The sequence below is a fragment of the Mercenaria mercenaria genome, chromosome 1 (genome assembly GCF_021730395.1).
Source record: "Mercenaria mercenaria strain notata chromosome 1, MADL_Memer_1, whole genome shotgun sequence".
In the NCBI taxonomy this organism is placed as follows: Eukaryota; Metazoa; Mollusca; class Bivalvia; order Venerida; family Veneridae; genus Mercenaria; species Mercenaria mercenaria.
This window is the reverse complement of record NC_069361.1, coordinates 43,048,902-43,064,832: the sequence shown is the minus strand read 5'-3', so window position 1 is coordinate 43,064,832 and position 15,931 is coordinate 43,048,902. Positions and strand designations below refer to the sequence as shown.

General features: G+C 35.9%; 1 protein-coding gene across 3 annotated transcripts in view; it reads left to right on the top strand.

Moving 5' to 3' along the window:
* LOC123540722 (plexin A3-like) overlaps positions 1 to 15,931 on the top strand; it is a 181,979-nt gene that overhangs the window by 107,784 nt on the left and 58,264 nt on the right. For all 3 annotated transcript variants that reach the window (XM_053545547.1, XM_053545543.1, XM_053545549.1), the window contains 6 exons: positions 5,467 to 5,545; positions 6,846 to 6,942; positions 9,715 to 9,864; positions 11,130 to 11,237; positions 13,219 to 13,312; positions 14,196 to 14,365. In XM_053545547.1, the coding sequence (XP_053401522.1) occupies positions 5,467 to 5,545; positions 6,846 to 6,942; positions 9,715 to 9,864; positions 11,130 to 11,237; positions 13,219 to 13,312; positions 14,196 to 14,365 (698 nt within the window). The remainder of the gene's footprint in view (positions 1 to 5,466; positions 5,546 to 6,845; positions 6,943 to 9,714; positions 9,865 to 11,129; positions 11,238 to 13,218; positions 13,313 to 14,195; positions 14,366 to 15,931) is intronic.

The following is a 15,931-nucleotide window of genomic DNA, read 5'->3' as shown; positions in this document are numbered from 1 at the left end:
TTTTTACCTCACTTTTGATATAACATAATATGTTAAAAAGCCGTCATATGCACCTACAGTTGAAGTATGAACATCCATGTTCGTGAAACACAAAATTCCCTGTAACATTATTTTCTAAACTACCTACCTTTCGCTGTTGTAATTGTAATCTTTGTAATATTGTAATGCTTTAAACAGACCGTTGATGAACCTATACATAGGCAAATTCCAGCAACAGTTGCATATTACAGTGATGTTTTACGTGACGAAAAAAAGAAAGAAAACCAACGCATAATTACTCCAACGAGTTCGGTAAAGTTTATCTCTACAAAAATGCACGAGTCTAAGGACTAACTACAACTATTATTGAACATTTTCAAGATCAGGTTTTAAAATGATTGATAGATGAACACTGTTTTATTAAAAGTCATACACGCAGTAGATTTTAAAACGATTATCTACAAAAACGTCATTTTATTGCAATGTAAATCAGCGACAAATCACTAAATGAGATATATTATTTCTTAATTCTAACACGATCCGATTCATTTTCCTATTAAACAAAGAAGGCTGGAAACAGTGAATTATTAATAAACAACAATTCACTATCCTGACATCACAACTATTACGTTATAGCGTCAAGCGGCATAGCGGCGCGCTGGAAAAGAACCCGATTGAAAAGAATGTTTCTCATTGCAGAGTTGGTGCAGCCGTTCTGCGCATGCGCGGAATTATTATCAAATGGAACGCACGGCAAAAATACTCATTTTTTTGCATGTCCGCACGCATTTAGTGTATAATGTGCATAATATACTGACTAAAGGTTAGGGTTAGAATCACCATGGTTACAAAATATATACATTTAAGGTATTTTTTTTTCAAATTTAGTTAATCCGGTATATACCGGAGTCTGTAATATATCACGGGCGCACCAACTCTGTATTTAGTCACAGCCGATTGAAAACGGGTAATATTTAATGCATGCCGACAAGGGTGCACTTTAAAGTCCTTGATAACGTGTTAGAATCGAAATAATATATATCATTTAGTGATTTGCTCTTGAATAAATCACTGTTTGTCGTTCAGATGCGTAGCTTTATATCACTCGGGCTGCGCCCTCCTGATATAATTCCTTCGCATCTGAACTCCAAGCAGCGATTTATTCAGCGACAAATCACCGATGAGATATATTATTTCTTAAATAATCATTAGATTTGAGTAATATACAATGTGCCATATAAAATGTACTTAGCATCAATGAAATGAAAACTGGTGATTAAAATAAACGATCTATGATTTAAAAATATCTATAAGCCATTTGATCAGCCGTTGTAACAAAAGTGAACTGTCATGGACAACTTCAAACCATTAATTGTCATTTTTAACGATTATCGTATAATCTTACGGTCTTTTAAATATCGTTTGTGTAAAGATTTCATTGCCGAAGACGTTTCCTTAAAGTAAGAACATCGCAAAATAAAATAGAAATGCATATTATTCAACAAAAATGTTAGGGGTTCAAAAACTTAATCATTGATCAAACTGATATTTAAACATTTAAAATTTGAAAAGTTGTTGAAAGTCCATGCAAGAAATGTAGTTCTTTTTTCCCATTACACTTTGTGGTAAAGTGGTATAGAGGGTAATCATATGTACTATCTGAAGAAGCAGTGTAAAATCTAGCCTGGAAGTCATTTTCTAACTTTTTTCTACCTGCAAATTGACAGCCTGGGAAACCCTGTTTTCCGACCGCAGCGCCACCTATAATGCATCCGAAATATGTGGGTGTTTGTTAAAGAAGATAACTTTTGAAAGCAATAATCAATGGCTAAAATAGAAACGGAATTCTCACGGAAAAGACAGATTGGAATCGTGTACTTCTGAAGGTTTCCGAACATTTCCGGGCCATAGACAGATACCAGTTTGTACCTCCCATAGCTTTTCCAGCAAGTTGTAATAACTTTTAAATATGTCAGTAAACTTAAGTTTGCGTCATAGCCATCAAGATGTTATATAAATGCAGACCTAGTGATCTACGAAAACTGACGAAATTTCGGCAGCATTGCCCCGTTTAAGTTTCAAACAAGCGCATTTATGAACACATGTTAATTAGGCTTATTATAGAGAATCGATTATCAGTAGTGACATGGAAACTCCTTCAGATTTCCTCAGGCATTGATAATATCAGGAACTCGATGCAATTAACACTAATTAGCGCAAATTAAGTCGAATCAATTATGTATTATTTCTTCTGACAAAGCGCAAATATTACCAACGGCTTCTCAGCTATGTAAACTCTTAATTTTAATGTCACAGGGTGAGAAAAATGTGCAGTCAGTCAGGGGCTCGAACCCGGGACCTCTCGCTTACAAGGCGAGTGCTCTACCGACTGAGTTAATCGGCGGCCTGACACATCCTCTCCGTACCGTGACATAAGCCCCCATAAATTGGAAACCCGTCCTCGAGTTCCGGAGGTACATAATATTGCAAGCGTCGTAAGACTGACCAAGCAAGTATGCCACGGTCCCATGTTGGGCGCCAAATGTCACAGGGTGAGAAAAATGTGCAGTCAGTCCGGGGCTCGAACCCGGGATCTCTCGCTTACAAGGCTAGTGCTCTACCGACTGAGCTAACCGGCTGCCTTACGCATCATCTCCCCTAATGTTACCAAGTCCGTACCGTGACGTAAACCCAACCCCACACTGGCCACCAAATTTGTTACCCGGCCAGTAGGACACTTACGGATAAACGTGTTTTCTTCAGGTCTCTGAAAGGGCACGCAAACAGCACAAATAAATAAAAAGTAGGAGGAGACAGATTTTCAGTTCTCACTTCAAAATCTTTACTCTCAGTGCGCATTTCAATAATTCATAAGTTCATTATTCAAACAAAATATGGAAAATGATAAATGAGGGAATGCAGAATAAACATTGAATAACACAACATGTAAATTATTTACCTGAAAGGGCACGCAAACAGCACAAATAAATAAAAAGTAGGAGGACACAGATTAGTTCTCTCTTCAAAATCTTTACTCTCAGTGCGCATGCGTGACGAACATTAGCGGCTAGGTAAATAAAAGAAGCCCGTCACCTATTTAAGTTTACATGTTAGTTATAAGAATGAAATGGTGGAGTATAGGACTGTACTTATATAACGAAAAATGAGTGTTGTATGGGGATGATAACTGATGAGATGGAAAATGGGATGAATATCTATATAATGATACATAGGAATGTGACATTTATATATATATATACTCAGTTCCAAAAGAAAGTGTGCACTTTTTAAGTTTAAATATTTCAAAAAATTCCCCGACGTTTTTGTTTCATTTTTTCATACACTAACTCTCAGGTATAACTAAAAATCTAAAATGCACACCAATTTGTTTACGAATTGATTTAAATTTTGATACCAAACATTATAAGTTTTCATGAAAATAACCGAGAAAAAATAACAGAAAACTAAGTGCACACTTTCTTTTGGAACTGAGTGTAGAATACCAATGACAAATGACCCTGTTACATTAATATATCTAGGACATCACCTTTAACAGACCTAAAATGTGTTTATCAGAGTTTATGTATTTACAAAAAAAAAAGGTGAGCTTTTGTGATCTCCCTTCGTCCGTCCGTCCGTCGTGTGTCCACAATGGCTTGTGAACATGACAGAGACCACATTTTGCAAATCAAACTTGCACACGCCTCGTATTGGCATAATATCTCGATACATTTGAAAACAAGTCAGATCCCATCTAGGGTTCCAGAGTTATGGCTCCTTAAGGGTCAAAATTGGCTATTTTTTGACTTGTGAACACGATAGAGACCACATTTTGCAACCTACTTTCATTAAACTTGCACACAACTTGTATTAGCATAATATGTCAATTCCGTTCGAAAACTGGCCAGATTCCATTATGGGTTGCAGAGTTCTGGTCCCTTAAATGTCCAAAATTTACTATATTTGGCTTGTGACCGCGATAGAGACCACATTTTGCAATTGATTTTAATCAAACTTGCACACAACTATTGGCGTTATATCTCATATACTTTCGAAAATTGACTAGATCCCATTATAGGTTCTAGAGTAATGTTCCCTTTCAGGGCCCAGCTTTGCTATTTTTGGCTTGTGTACACGATAGGGATCACATTTTGCAACCAACTTTAATGAAACTTGCACACAACTTGTATTGGCATAATATCGCAGTTTCTTTCGAAAACTGGCCGGATTCCATCATAGATTCTAGAATTATAGCCCTTAAAGGGTCAGAATTTGCTATTGTCGGCTTGTGAACGCGATGTAGACCACACACTCTGCAATTAATTTTAACTAAACTTGCTCAGATCTTGTTGTGGGGTTAAAAACTATGTCACCCACTCAAATCAAGGGAAAAGCTTGTAAACACTCTATGGGCAATATCTATAAAATCTGGAAAGTAGATCCCTCGGAAGCACCGACAACAAGGCAAACAGTGAAAATTGCAGACTCGGTTTGATTGAGTCTGTTCATGAGCAGTAATGGAATATGCAACACTGATTTGCAAACTTACCTTCATGAAACTTGGTAAGAATATTTTTCTCGATGATTCCCATGCCAAGTTAGACACTGGGTCATGTGGGATCAAAAGCTAGGTCACCACTCAGATCAAACGAAAATCTTGTTCACAATGTAGAGGCCATATCTATAACTCTATCTTCTTGAAACTATGTCAGAATGTTTAATGCCTTGATGATGCAAAGGCCAAGTTTAACAGGGTCACGACCCTCTTGTTATGCAATCTCGCCAGACATATGTATGTTTTTGACAAGACAGAAAATGACGTCACTCGACCTTCAGCTATATCCGGAAGTAAAGAAAATGAAATTTACATGTTAAACTTGAAAACGAAAGTCGCCTTTGCATTGGTCGATAGTCAGGTGTTACCGCGGCAAAATGTATGCGCATGGACTTCTTTTTTCTTTTCTGCTAAAAGAGAGTCAATTTTCAGCATTTTCTAAATATTTGAAAATATCAGGGCTTCAGCACGATATGTCAGCTTTTCATCTTCGATAACATATTTGAACAAACACGAGTGTCTGGCACGGAGAAAAGGTACATAGACATATTTGGCTCTTCCTCAAATCACTCAAAAGGTCTTTTTTGATGTTGTCTGAAAGTGTCAGTATATGCCTCAGATGTAAGGTATTACCGTATTTGAGAGTTACAGATCTAGACATTTCAGAAATATTTTCAAAATGAATTTCGTATAATAAATATTGATTCTACGAAAGCATGAAATGGCCACCAGACACTAATACGTTTTATTACGTAACAGAAACGGAAAGGATATAGGGTTTAAAAGCAGTGGGACAAAATCACAAACTGACGGTTTCTCCTATTATACGAGGGTCTGGTCCTTGCGGACCTCATCATGTATATCTACTATATTCTTAGAAAAAAATTCGTTTACCTTTCATAAGAAATTACAAATCAATATATTTATTTCAGGAACCATGAACGCATCTCTTGCTCGTGACAACTTTTCTCTTGGACAATTTATCATCTACAACTGTCAGACCATTACCAGGTAATTTACAGATGCTCAACGTAAAAATATGCTCACTTTTATTTTTAAAATCGTTGTATCATATATAAAAAGTAGCGTATACCTTATGCTGTATGGATTATAAATTGCAAACTTGTTGATAAAATAAGAAGATCCTTTTAACGAACAGAGTCAAACAGAATTTAGCAGACATTGTTTAATTGAATCTATGCATGGGAAGGTATGATATATGAAACACTCCCATGCCCTTAGCAAGGCTCAAAGGTAATTATGTTGCACAGATACAATGAAAGGACGCCGTGATCCAATAGGACCAGGAAACAACTCATAAATCCCACTATAAAGACTCAGTTTGTATGGTTGCTGATTCCTCCTTCTCCTTTTCGAAAAGGCGAAATTTTCGGTTTTGGCGGATTGTCGCCTTTTCGATTTGTCGCGGACATCAGGGCGAAATTCTGAGACTGAGAACACGACAAGTGAAAAATCGGAATGCGAAATAGCGAGATTTTTTTTTAAAAATCTGCCCTCTTCGCTTGGACAAAACGAAAAGGCGACAACTCGACAATACCAGAAATCTCGCCTTTTTTGCAATGTTGCCTTCCAGTAGCGCATGCGCTGTATAAGATATACATTCGTTTGTGATAATTCTTACTGGAGTGTCTAGGTATGAACATCGGGTGCATGGCTCCTGTCACATCTTATAACAATAGTGTGTGCATGCGCTACAGGAAGGCGACAAAGCGAAAAGGCGGGATTTTTCTTTCGGCGCATTGTCGCCTTTTCGCTTTGTAGCCTTCCTGTAGCGCATGCGCCAAAGAGAACAGACGACACCGCACGAAAATATTTCGCCTTTTTGCCCTGGTCCCCGCAACAAAGCAAAAAGGCGACAACGCATCAAAACTAAACATATCGCATTTTCGCTTTGTGCCAGGCGACAAAGCAAAAAGGCGAAGTTGGCAGAAATCAGCCACGATACAATTTGTATTTACGCATCATAGATATGTTTCAACTATCGATTTGTCCAGAAAGACTTCTTGTAGATCTACAATATTTTTTCTTGCAAAATCTACAGTAAAACAAAAATATTTGCCGATCACTGAATGCAGTAACATCAAATTTTGCATATTGTGAATGATTTATTATTTTTCTTATACTATACAACACCTTCTTTTTTATAAGACTTTTGCTAGACTAATGTTGGTATTGCATGCTTAATGTAAATTGAAAGATATTGTATTTTGCAGTCTATGTAAACGAATTATTGGTCTCGTGCTTTCATGCTGGTATCACAATTTAATGCCTTGTTTATGTTATATTACAGGTTAAGTCTTTGTACAAAAAGTAATCGGACGTGTAAATGGTGTCAGAACAATAGTCAGTCGCACTGCATTGATAGTGAGGAAAGCTGCAACACTAGTGTAAACTTTTTAATTTCATTATATCAATGATACAACAACATATTTCTGTTTTGATTTGAAATAGAAATCTACTTTTTAATCATATTATCATGTATATTAAGAATACTTTTGTTACACCAACTATTACATCTAGGTTTCTTTTTAGCTCACATTAGCACGAAATTCACTAGCTAGTGTGTTGTTATCATTTTGTGTCCGGCGTCCGTCGTCGGATGTCGTAAGTCGTCAATAATCTGACTGTTACAACTCAAAATCTACATAAAACCCGGTCTGAATATTACCCGCAATAAACCCTCAGGCGGGCGAGGTCATGACTTTGTTACCTGATGTAAAAACTAGGACACTAAGTCAATAAATAGGACAAGCTTATTAACGTTCTACTGGCCACATTTTCTACCTCATCTTCGTAAAACTTTGTCGGAATATCTTTCCTAATGACATTAATGAAAACTATGTCAGTTTGTAAATGGAGTACCTGAGGTCATTTTACAAGAAACTTGTTAACACACTAGAGGCTTTTAGTTCTACTTGATTATCATAAATCTTTGTCAGAATGTTTGTCTCTATGAATTAGAACAAGTTTGAAATTGGATTACCTGCAGTAAAAAAATAGGTCACTAGGTAAGTCATAGAAAAGCCGTTTTAAAACATAGAGGTCATATTTTCCATTTCATCTTGATAAAAATAATGTCAAAATGTTTGTCTCTACTAAATAAAGGTCAAGTTCAAAACTGGGTTACCTAGGATGTAGAACAAATCATAGACAAACATTGCTATTGTCCGTAAGTATTGACCTGGCACTCATGAATATTCCGTATATTTCCGTAAATTAATTTTCGGTGTCCGAACATAAATAGCGATATAACTAAATATTACATATATCGTTCTTAATTGATAAACTGTCACATGTGCAGGGAGTTGTACGGACAAAGCGTTTACCTGTCAATACCTCAATATCAGGATTGTGGGTTCGAGTCCTATGTCTGGCCATACCTTTTTTCCTCAGATTTTATATGCAGACTTACTACTCATTTGACCAAACGTATCTTGATGTTTATGGTTCATTTATTAAGAGTAATCATATTTTCCCGTTGTAAAAAAGTGGAATAAAATTGTTTTAAAAGTATCTTAGATAAAAAAGACAAATTACCTGTCGCCAGCGTTCCAAAAAAAGTACAAGAGAAAACAACTAAAATTCATAAAATATGATACATAAAACAATCTAATCGATAACAATACAGTACAATAATTGAAAAAAAAAGAGATCTATTCAGTAAGTGATTTCGAACCCGTGGTAACGTGCATGGAAGTCAGACACCTTACCTCTACGCTGGCGTGTCATCGATTAGCTTTACATGTTACTTTAGTAATATGGATACTTTCAGGATACTAATATTGCGTAATTTAACGAAAACGCCCGAAAATATTGGCGAAGATTAATGAGTGCCAGGTCAATACTTACGGACAATAACAGTATAGAGGCCACATTTTCATCTTGATATTTATAAACCTTTTCAAAATGTTTGTCTCTATTCCATGCAATTAAGATTAAGTTTAGAACTGGATAATCTTACATCTTAAACTCGGTAAACCAGGTCAAATCAAAGATAATGCTTGTAAACACTCAAGAGAAAACAGTTTTGACTTGATCTTCGTAAAAATTGTCAGAATGTTTGCCTCCTTTAAATGAAGTTTCAGGTTTGAAATTCTTTTACCTAAGATATTTCAGTAGGTCACCAGGTCAAATTTTAGAAAATCTTTGTTTACATTCTAAAGGTTAAAATTTCTACTCGATCTTCAAAAATCTTTGTCAAAATCTTTATTGAAAATAGGTTAGGTTTGAAACTGGATTTACTAGGTCAAATAATTGGTCACTGGATCAAGTCATAGAATTACATTCTTAACACTCGAAAAGCCACATTTTCAACATGATCCTCATGAGATTGGTCGGGTATTATCTGTCATAAATAAGGTTAAAGTTGTTATTTGGTCACGTTGGAATAAAAGGTAATTAGGTCAATCGTAAGAAAAGTTTTATCATCATTAATCTTTGTCAGAATGTTTTTCTGTACGAAATCTAGGTAAAGTTCAAAATTTGGGTCAGAAGCTGTGTTTCTAGATCAAATCATTGAAAAGCTTTTATAATGATTCACCTGAATAACATAAAAAAATTGTAGAAATGTTTGAAATCTAGGTCAGTTAAAGGTTTTACTACACAAATTTTAGGCGAAAATAATTACTCTCAAAATATCCAAAAAAGTGAGAATTCTGAAAGTGACTAAAGGTAAAAAATTATTGACAGAATATTTTTGCAAGATTTTTGTAAATTAAAAAAAGTATTATGTAGAATGTAGTAAACAGTTGTAATGCATTTGACGTAATACAGAAAATTAACATCCTTCTTGTATTTGCCAATATCTAACTTTTATCATTTTTCAGTGTCATACATACATTCTATGCCAAATTTGGTGGCAGTAGATATGTTGAAACATTTCAACCAATCTGTGGGCGAGTAGCTTTAAATACTAGGTTATCTGAGGGGAGATGGGGAAGGGGTATAAGAACTATGTCCGTTGAGCGATACAGGGCCTGAGGTTCCTCCTGTTTATTTTTCGTTTTACTTACAAACTTTATTTACTATGAAATAATGTTACGTATCTCTAAGAATTTAACTCCATAAATTCGTCTGATTGGCCGGGCATATTGATATTTTCTGCTTAAGGCTTAAGCAAACACAGTGTGTTACATTATGCTATAAACTGTTATTTTCAGGGTGCTGAAGTAAAGGCAGGTGAATGTCCCCGAGTCACAAACTATACAATAATCTCAGATGAAAGCAGTGTGCCAACCCCTAATTATACCGTGTACATTTCGCAAGATAGAGACACTGAAATTATTGTCGCAGGCATAAATTTAAAAGAAGTATGTATCTTTGGATTTATTTATGCTCTCTTATCCATATCTAGTTTAAATCTGTTTTGATATATTTTATTTTCTTTAGCGCACCTAGGAGTGAAAAAAAAACGAAAAGAAATATCTGCGTTCTTTATAGTAAGCTATTTGTAGAGACTATTAGTATGAGAGCAATTTCGTGCATCAACATATTCTTTGAATATCCTTAAAACAATGGGTCTGACTTTCACCAACTTTGTTTTGTAGCATCCTGTCATTGACCATTATCTAGTGTCAAATTGTTAAAATTGGTGTCTGTAATGAGAAGTCAAAGTTAAAGATAAAGCAAAACCTGTAAACAGCTTCTTCTAATAAATTCTATTATTTCTTCGTTAAGCATGTCCCAAGCAAACATTAATTCATATCGTTTGTATCTAACATTGAAATTATTTAGGAGAGGTTCAAATCATTTGCGGTGATGGATATATAGTTGGATGGATGGAAATAGTTTGCGCCAACACAAAATTCAATGTATTAGTTACGCAGCGGTATAGATTTTGCAGAAGAGAACATAACTATAAGTTATTTGAACCAACTATAAACTTCGTATAATAAATAACATTTTTCTTCTGTTTTAGCTGACTAGAGAGCAAAAGATTCAAAGTCAGTTATATTGATCATTTTCTACAAAAAATGTGGTGATATATCTTTACGAAAACTATTCAGTGGAATTCGATGAAAGTTAGATGTTTTCTTAGGTGGTCATGCTCTAACGGTTTGCAAGCGCTTACGCTCGGCTGAATATAGGGTATATCAGAGCTAAAAAATCTTCAAACAGCACCACTTTCTACATCGCAGATCAGATCTAGAAATGTTTCTGTTTGTGGCGCTTACATAGGGTAGATTAAAAGTGATTCTGTAGATTTCTTTACTTAGGTTTTTCACATTATTTGATTTGCAAAAGGATACGCCTGCTACCTGGAGAAAAAAAGTATTTCCATATGTGTTGAACTATGAATCTCACGGAAGCGATCTGGTGCCATCGAAGTTCTCTTATCTGTTATCTTATTGTTTTTATAGTCATTGTTTTGATACCAGTTTTCTCTGTCTGATTTAACTATATCAAGAGAAATATATATACGTATCGACATTGGTTATTAGTTCTGTAGGCTACCTGCTCCTCACTTCTGTAGTGTGAAGAGTTATATTATGCCTATGCATATTATTACTTCTTTCATTCATATAAATGTCTAGCTACGTATTTTATGTATTTTTTGGTTTTGTTCCTATTTCAGGCAGTGTCAGTGACTTACAAATGCAAGATCATAACTGATACCCAAACTTTGTGGTTAAAAAGTACACAGCTCGACGAAGGTGGCAACATCACCTGTAAAATTTATAAGGTTTGTTTCATATTTATATCGATAAGGCGAAGAGTCAAAATGGGATATTTAATGACGAGGCATTTCAGCGTTATTCTACCACTGAAGTAATTTTTTGAACTGTTCGTCAATAAGGTTAAATATATTGTAGTTATGATAAACAATGGAAATTGCTCACATGGAATGTGTTCTACTCTTGTATCAAGTCTCATGTGGATGCTTTTGATGTGTACTTGTACTTGATTTATGTAATAAATTGAAAATACATATCAACCATATAATATAGGGTTTTAAAGAGCCCGTGTAGATTTTTTCCCTTGTAGTATATGATTATCCGATTAATGTTGCGTCAGACAGCTCTCGACAGGAACACTGCAGCGTGGGAGTAAGTTGTGCTTATTTCAAAGGATACACAGTGAGATTCAGTAGTATTCTGACAAATGTGAATTTTTTTCATGTTTACTAGTAATGATTACGAATATATGTGTGAAATGCGAAAGAAAAGTAGCCATACGTGAGTCAAAATTTGAAAAAAAAGGATCACTAATAAAAACGGCGATGTATGACTTTAAGATATCGATTCGCCATAAAATCCAACTCGCTTAATCATTAATGCAAATGTTAACCATGTTACATGTAATTGTTTACACTGCTAAAAGAACTACAATATACACAGAATGGCAACAGGCTGTAATCTCGCGTGATCTCGTGTCAGAGCGTGAATCAGCGTTATGTTAGTAAAAACAGACATCGGCGAGCATGGAGTTACAATTTGTAACTTTAAAACTACATTTAGAATACATGTTAGCTTCTAAAACAACATTAGTTTAATGTGAAATAGTCTTAAGACACAAAGTACACGTTTCTTGCCATCAAAAGAAGCGTGGTCATACGGTGATATAATTTACCGATAAATAATTTCTTTCGCATACAAAATGGCGCGTGGAGAAAGCGCCACTTCCGGTAAACGAGATCTCATTCAGTTATCACGGGATGTTGGAGAGATTTGCTCTGTATGCCTTTCAAGTTGCCGATCTATTTATTTTATAGCTCTCTGATCTACTTAAACTAGTTAATTTATGACTTTATTGGAGAATTGAAATGTATAGGTAGTATATAAATATAATAATTTCCACTTAAATCAGAAGTGGATAACGCATAGTTTCAGACACAATGTCTTATATATCCAATTGTTCAAGAGAACATACGCCTCTCCCGGAGCTCAGACCCACCACTTTACGGTCCGTAGATCAGCGCACTTTCTTTTGAGCTTAGCAGTCGGGAGGACTTATCTTTATGCATTATATTCTTTTATGTACCAATAAGCGATTTTGTTGTTGATTATTGCAATGTTTGCAGCAACAGACAAATTTTTTTAACTTTTCTAAACGATTAACACTGCTTTACATATTAAAATCCTTACGAAAAGGATGTGTTTTTGTCCTATAACTGCACTGGATTTGGAAGACCCCACGATGACCATATGATATAATATATATACTAACACGACTAGGAAATAACCTATATACATGCAGAGCAAAATGTATCTCGGGTTATTCTGCAATAAACCATTCGCGTGCAATGTCACCCGATCCAGGTGCGCAGAAAGGTCGTAAAAAGTAATTAATACCGTATTTTCTATAACTCGGGTTAATCTACGATAAACCACTTTTGGAAACTTATTATTTCTTAAATAACATATATTGATTTTTTCCTGGACTGTTTTCAGTTTGTGACAATGTGATTCGTAAAAAAACCCAAATGTTGTGTCTGCTTTTCTGACTCTCCTTTGAATTCGAGAATATGGTCCTTACATTGTAACTGTGGTACAATATATATCCTAATATATCCTATGAAATTGCAAAAGATACATTCCTTTGAACGTTTGTTCTGCGTCATTGATACTCAGATAAACAAATGACCAAACATTATACAATGCATGTTCAACGTTTTTTTGTCCTGTCCAAATAAGAATAATCTAGACTGCAGATGTTTCCTTCAGGATGAGATGTTTACAATATCAAGACATGTAGACAGACTCGAAGCAGCCTTACAGGTAGTATGGGGTGATTCTCCTTTAGGTGATACACTACCAAGTAAGTGACTTATTCATAACGATGGTTTCTCCTAAAAAAACTGGGGTACTACAAATTGAATATTGAAAATTTGTATTATACGTGTTTCTCTGAAACATTTTAATCGACTGCCTGGATTTTGTACCAGTACATACTTGTCTTCTGCAGGTAACAATGATCAGGCGATAGAGATGAAACAAACACATAGACAATATTTGTTTGCGTTGGTGTAAGATCGAACTATCTTTCACCTAGTGAACACCTGCTGTAAAATGCCACCACTGGCGTAGTGACGATTGAATATAAGAATCTTTCATTGGTTCAAGGTGCGGACGGAAATATCTGGCTTGTGGGTAGATGTTCAGGCGATAAAGAGGCTCTGCCGAGTTACCACGAAACACTTGCCTGAAAGCTAGTTATTTCCATTTGCACTTTTAAATAGTGACAGATTTTATTTCTTGCTTACTGTATATTTCAATTAATAGAAATAATGCAACAAAAAAATAATATTCTTAAAGGCACTGCATTTTAATTCATTATACAATATTGTAAATAGCAGCGTATGAATTTACACATTCATTCAGCAAGTGAGTTATCCCCGGGATGTAAGAAGAGTTTTTCCGGCACCGGCAAAAATAAAAACTGGAAAAGTATGTCTGGCATGCGAGAAAACATACTGTAAGATCAGAATTCATTAATTTTTAATTTTGCCTATTTAAACAAAGAATTTCTTTCTATTTCATCTTTTTCCCATGATTTTAACTAGTTTCTTTATGTTTGATATATAGCCACACTGCCCTCAGCCAAAAACATCTTGATCGAAATTGCGAATTACTGACTCATAGTCTTTAGCTCCTCTAGCTACTAAGGTAACAAGGCAGGCTATCTTTTATTTCTATTTCAGTTATCATTTATGCCTGTGAAAATCTTGTCCAGCCCTCCCGTAACTGTGAGCAGTGCAAAAGTTTTGCAAGTTACCAACCATATTTACGTTGCCATTGGAATGGGACTAGGTGCATTGACAGCACAACAACCTTAGAAACAACAGAATGCAGAGACCCAGAAATAACTAAGGTATAAATGCAATTATTCCTAATATAGTATGCCATTACATTACACCTCCTACTTCATCAGCTATAATGTCTGTCATCCATCCGTAAGTTAGCATTTCTTTCAGACGACCTCTTCTACAGAAATACATCATAAAATTCAACCATAGTTGGGATTTGTAAACATTACACACAATCGTTGATAGCGTTCCGACTGGCTATTATAGTCTGTAACACTCACATTGTATACTTCTTAAATTTTTATTGAAAATTATATGAAATTAGAATTAAGTAGTATGATGGTCAACTTAAAATTTAGCAATTTATCAAAATACCCTTTACTTATTATATATACGTGTACATATAACTGTCTATAACAGCAGTAGCCCACATCGGGTTAGGGTTATTTTATAAATAGATTTAAATTTGCTTCCAATTTGAAAAATTAAAGAAAAGATGCCTTTATTACTAACAATGAATAAATGAAACGAGGAAAGAAATGAACTTAGGTATGTTATAAAATATCTATATGAGCCGTGCCATGAGAAAACCAACATAGTCCGCGCAGTCTGGTCAGGATCCATGCTGTTCGCTTTCAAAGTCTATTGCGGTTAAAGAAAACGTTAGCGAACAGCATGGATCCTGACCAGACTGCGCGGATGCGCAGGCTGGTCTGGATCCATGCTGGTCGCAAACCCACTATGTTGGTTTTCACATGGCACGGCTCATATCAGGATATTCCTCCTAGGTAAATTACCTTCGCGGTAAAGGAAGCTTCTTCCCAAGTACATGACTCCGGGACACAAAGGTATATACCTCCCAGGTATATGACTTCCGGGACACAAAGGTATATACCTCCCAGGTACATGACCCCGGGACACAAAGGTATAAACCTCCCAGGTACATGACCCCGGGACACAAAGGTATATACCTCCCAGGAACATGACTTCCGGGACACAAAGGTATATACCTCCCAGGTATATGACTTCCGGGACACAAAGGTATATACCTCCCAGGTACATGACCCCGGGACACAAAGGTATATACCTCCCAGGTGTATGACTTCCGGGACACAAAGGTATATACCTCCCAGGTACATGACCCCGGGACACAAAGGTATATACCTCCCAGGTACATGACCCCGGGACACAAAGGTATATACCTCCCAGGTGTATGACTTCCGGGACACAAAGGTATATACCTCCCAGGTATATGACTTCCGGGACACAAAGGTATATACCTCCCAGGTACATGACCCCGGGACACAAAGGTATATACCTCCCAGGTATATGACTTCCGGGACACAAAGGTATATACCTCCCAGGTATATGACTTCCGGGACACAAAGGTATATACCTCCCAGGTACATGACCCCGGGACACAAAGGTATATACCTCCCAGGTATATGACTTCCGGGACACAAAGGTGACACAAAGGTATACCTCCCAGGTACATGACCCCGGGACACAAAGGTATATACCTCCCAGGTATATGACTTCCGGGGATAACGCTCAGATAAGATAACACATGGTAAATACCGTCATTCGTAATCGTCATGGAAGATAAAAAAACTTTAATAATCGGGGATAAA